The sequence below is a fragment of the Rhagoletis zephyria genome, unplaced genomic scaffold, assembly GCF_001687245.7.
Source record: "Rhagoletis zephyria isolate East Lansing unplaced genomic scaffold, Rhagoletis_zephyria_1.1 Rzeph_scaffold_10822, whole genome shotgun sequence".
Lineage (NCBI taxonomy): Eukaryota > Metazoa > Arthropoda > Insecta > Diptera > Tephritidae > Rhagoletis > Rhagoletis zephyria.
In genome coordinates this window covers 9,005-13,166 of record NW_016167899.1, presented here as the reverse complement: position 1 = coordinate 13,166, position 4,162 = coordinate 9,005, and the positions used below count along the sequence as shown (strand labels likewise).

The 4,162-nt window shown below is 33.1% G+C and overlaps 1 protein-coding gene across 1 annotated transcript; it reads right to left on the bottom strand.

Moving 5' to 3' along the window:
- Positions 1–640: 640 nt before the first annotated feature.
- LOC108376681 (uncharacterized) lies at positions 641–3,459 on the bottom strand. The gene is made up of 3 exons (XM_017632910.1): positions 3,198–3,459; positions 1,395–1,568; positions 641–1,260 (listed from the first exon to the last, which is right to left on the bottom strand). The coding sequence occupies exons 1-3, from the start codon at positions 3,393–3,395 to the stop codon at positions 895–897; spliced, it is 738 nt and encodes a 245-aa protein (XP_017488399.1). The 5' UTR covers positions 3,396–3,459; the 3' UTR covers positions 641–894.
- Positions 3,460–4,162: the final 703 nt, after the last annotated feature.

Genomic DNA, 4,162 nt, shown 5'->3' with positions numbered 1-4,162 from the left:
CGCCAATTTTGTATAAAAATTTGTTTTTTTTTGTTGAGGCTGTTTTGAATATTTTCCATATAAAGTATTTTCGAAAAAAAATTTTTGCATGGAAGAGACTGTGTGAAAAAAAACGTGTACTTTATTATAATAAAATTGATTGGGCTACAATGCTGCATACCCAAAAAAATTCTAAAAAATCTGATTAAAAAGTTGAAAATTTGCTGAATTTTCGCAAGTTTTGCACAAAGTTTAGGTATTGTATTTTTATGTTTTTTTTTTTGTAGAATGAACCATATTTTTATACAAAATTAGCGGAAAAATATTAGAATAAAATTTGCTGTGCCAATACTTTGTTACGGCAGTGTATGTATTTAATAATATGATTGTTTACACAGCATATGTATTCTTTGTTTTTGTTTGTTCTCTATTTAATTTTCATTTTATATTTTATTTTATTTTTTACTTCGCCTTTCGCAATTTTCTTTAAAATTTTCAATGCAATTAAGTCGAAACATATTTTTTAGCGAAACAACACCATCAAGTCTGTCACCAGCTGCGCTTAAAACACATTTTTCAAATAAAATTATTAATAAAGGTAATACATAGTAAGTAAGTAGTAAAGTATTGTCATGAGTAAAAAGCAAAAGCTTGGCAAACTCAGAATAAAAATAAAGCATAAATAGTACATATGTATGCGCGTACATATATAGTCTCTAGCCGAAAAAATAAAAAATTAAATAAAAAATAGCACATCCAAATTCACTCACAACCCGTTATTAAGTAACGCCATCTTCATCTCTTGCTCCTGCCTGGCATCGACATTGGCCCGGTTTGCGCTGAAACGGTGTGACGACGGCCTCTTAGGCTTATGTACTTGTATGTAGGTATGTATTTATACCATAGTATCCTTATTTACATATTTCCTTCGTGTAAATATCTTGGCGCACTGCACATTTCCATCAATTTCTCATAGAGTTTATCGAGATATTGAAAGAAGCTGATACTTTCGGCAACTACCAACCAATCTAACACTTGCACCGTTTCATTGTAAGAGATGCTATTTTCATCAAAGTCTTCCAATGCAACATTGAGCGTTGCAATCACAGAATTTGTAGCCTTTATATTAGCACTGAGGTGACTACCCGTGTGATTGAGGTATTGTGTTACATTTTTGTAAGCGTCGTCTTGCCATTTCTTATCGAGCGCATTATAGGTGCGGTTATGAATAACTTGCAACATTCGGATAGTTTTATAAATTTTATTCAGTTCAGTTTGAATCTAAAATAATAATAATAAGAAGCAGATAAAGAGAGTGAAAATAAGGCATGATTAGTTTATGATTTATTTGTAAGTGCATTTAGTTAGGCTTCAGATTTAACGGCTTCTATTAAACGTGTATTTGTAATGCTTACCAGTTTTTCATTCAAAGTTGTGATTCCATTTTCCAAATGACTTATGTCATGATGGACCTTTTCTTTGGTGAATTCGCGATCCATTAACTTTGTATAAGGATGTGATAAATTCAATTTGTATTTGCTCCATTCTTCTAATGCTATTTCTGGTGTGAGATTGAAGCGTGGCTCGGTCTGAAAAGAGATGAGAAATGGATTATCAAAATGTTTGAAAACGTAAGCGACTATTTATTAATTAAAATTCTTAAACTCCATATTAGGTATATATGTAATAGTAATATATGATTATTAACATTATAAAAATGCCTACATTAGCCTAAATTCCGCTTGAAAAGTTTGCAAAGGGCTTTTAAGAAACCGAAGGCCGTTGGAAATATCCAAAAAGGAAACACGATTTTCTTCTAAAATTAGAACGCCAAAAAGTGTTTTGATGCCTTCAAAAGCTTTGAAAAAAAAATAATTAACTCTTTTACAAAAAGTTTGATTGTTATGCAAAAGTCTTTTTATTTGATGCAGGAACTAAAACATTAAGAAAAGCTTGATATCTTGGAAAGCTAAAAAATCCAAAAGGTTTTAAAGCTGAAAAGCTTAAAAACGTTTGGTTGGAATCAAATTCATATACCGTTTTTTTAAAGCAGTCGCAACCTAAACGAAGCCCGCGAGCAGAGCTTTTTAAACTTTTCAACGATTATAACCAGTGAGGATGAAAGAGAACTTTTATCCTGTACAATTTCAATTCTTCATGAAGAAATTACTTAATATAATATTCTTCAGGAACTGAAACATTGAAAACACGCTTGATATTTTGAAAATCTAAACCCCAAAAAGGCTTTACAGCTTAAAAGCTTAAAAAATTATAGGTGTTATTAAATGCATATAGCATTTTTTTCTGATAGGTTATAAACCCGTGATGAACAATTAGAACTTATACTGTGTTCCCTTCCAACGTTTCAAAATGAAAAAAACTTCACATAATAACTGAGCTCTCCACGAACTAAAACATTAGAAAAAGATCAATATTTTGAAAACTTTTAAACCAAAAGAGCTTAAAAGCCTGCAGTTTTTTGCTGTATTGAAATCCACATAGCGTTTAATATAAAGCAGTTGTGAATACAATGCAGTGATCTAAAAGGACTTTTACGGTGTGCTTTTCCAGCGCTCCAAAAAGAAAAACGTTACATAATAATTCAAAAGCTTGAACCTTGAAACACTTTAAAACCCAAACTGCTTTAAAATTTAAGAATATTCTGATTGCAGTGAAATGCGTATAGCGTTTAATTGAATATAGTCACAACTAAAATGTAGCAGGTAGGCTCTTTATAGATCATAATCCTTTGAAATCCTGAAAAAAAACGTTCACTTAACAAAGCTGTCAAGACTGTTATAAATAGACACGTACAAGATAAAGGCAGTCTCTGGTCGTCACTGCACCTGTCTATATCTGTGATGGCCAGTGCAGAAGAGAGTGTGAGATGACCAGAGAGAGCTTTTACAATGTGAAAAAGCTTCTTTTGCTGGTCTACAGTCGCGTCCAAAATGGGCGCGTGCAGAGAAAAACTCTCTAATTGTCATTAATAGATAACCATCGAAAACTGATGAGCACGAAATTTCTCGCGTACAGAGCTTCTCAAGGGTTTCTTTATATCTCTCTACACGTTTTTCTGAAGTGATGAAATGTTAGAGTTTATTTGTTGGGGTTTTGAATTTTGCCAATACGTATCTATGTATGTATGTAAGTATATAAGCATGTATGTATGTACTTCTAATTTCTCATATTAATTCAGTTTATACAAATTTACTTACGAATTTCTTATACACAAAATTATTAAGTGCATTAAAAGATGTGCGCGCTTGTTTTCTCAACATGGAGATATGTTCCACCACCTTCGCGCAGTTCATATCCAGAGAACGAGTATTTAAATGATGGCGATGATGTACTGGTGCAGTTTGTACAGGCGCAATTTCGCTCTCGTAGCGCAACAGATTCTTATGATGAAGCATACGATTTTCGAGCGTATGAAGAAGCTTTCGGCCGCGTATAGACCGACCTGAAGCACCGGAGACAAGCGCGAGTATGGCAAAGCAAATGATGGGCAGGAATGCAACGGATGCTGTAAAGAGAAGACGAATTTAAAATTTAGTAAAAAATAATTTTAAAATTTAATTTAATATCTATTTAAATTTGATATGTGAGCCGTTATTTTTTAGGTGGCATAAGTCACTTCACACCTTTTGTGCTTAAGTGACCGGCTACTTGTATCTGAACGCGTCGGTTATTCGTTCAACTTCATCAACCAAAGGTAGAAAGGTAGGTTTTGTCATTTAAAGCTGCTAAACAACGATGATGACCTTGCTAAAAAGCGTTAGGCTTTATTCGATTATAGTCCGGTTAACAAATTAGAAAGTTATAGGGGGTGCATAAAAATAAAAATTTTACACCAAACAAGTTTTTTCTCGACATACATAAATATTCATATAAAACTGACACACGCTAAACTTTTTTTCGTGATACACCTTAATGCATGCATGTACATGTCTATATATTTTTAAGTGCATTTAAATAATCAAAGCAGCCCATCACTTTGCCTTTGCAACTTCACGACCCACCTGCACTATTAGCCAAGCACACAACGCACCTATACATTTACATAAGTAGTTACGCAAATACAAAAGCAAAATGATGCATACACATGCTCACGAAAGGCAAAAGCCGTGTACACATACATACACACACTTATAGTTGGGGGACCTCTTTGGCCAACTGCACT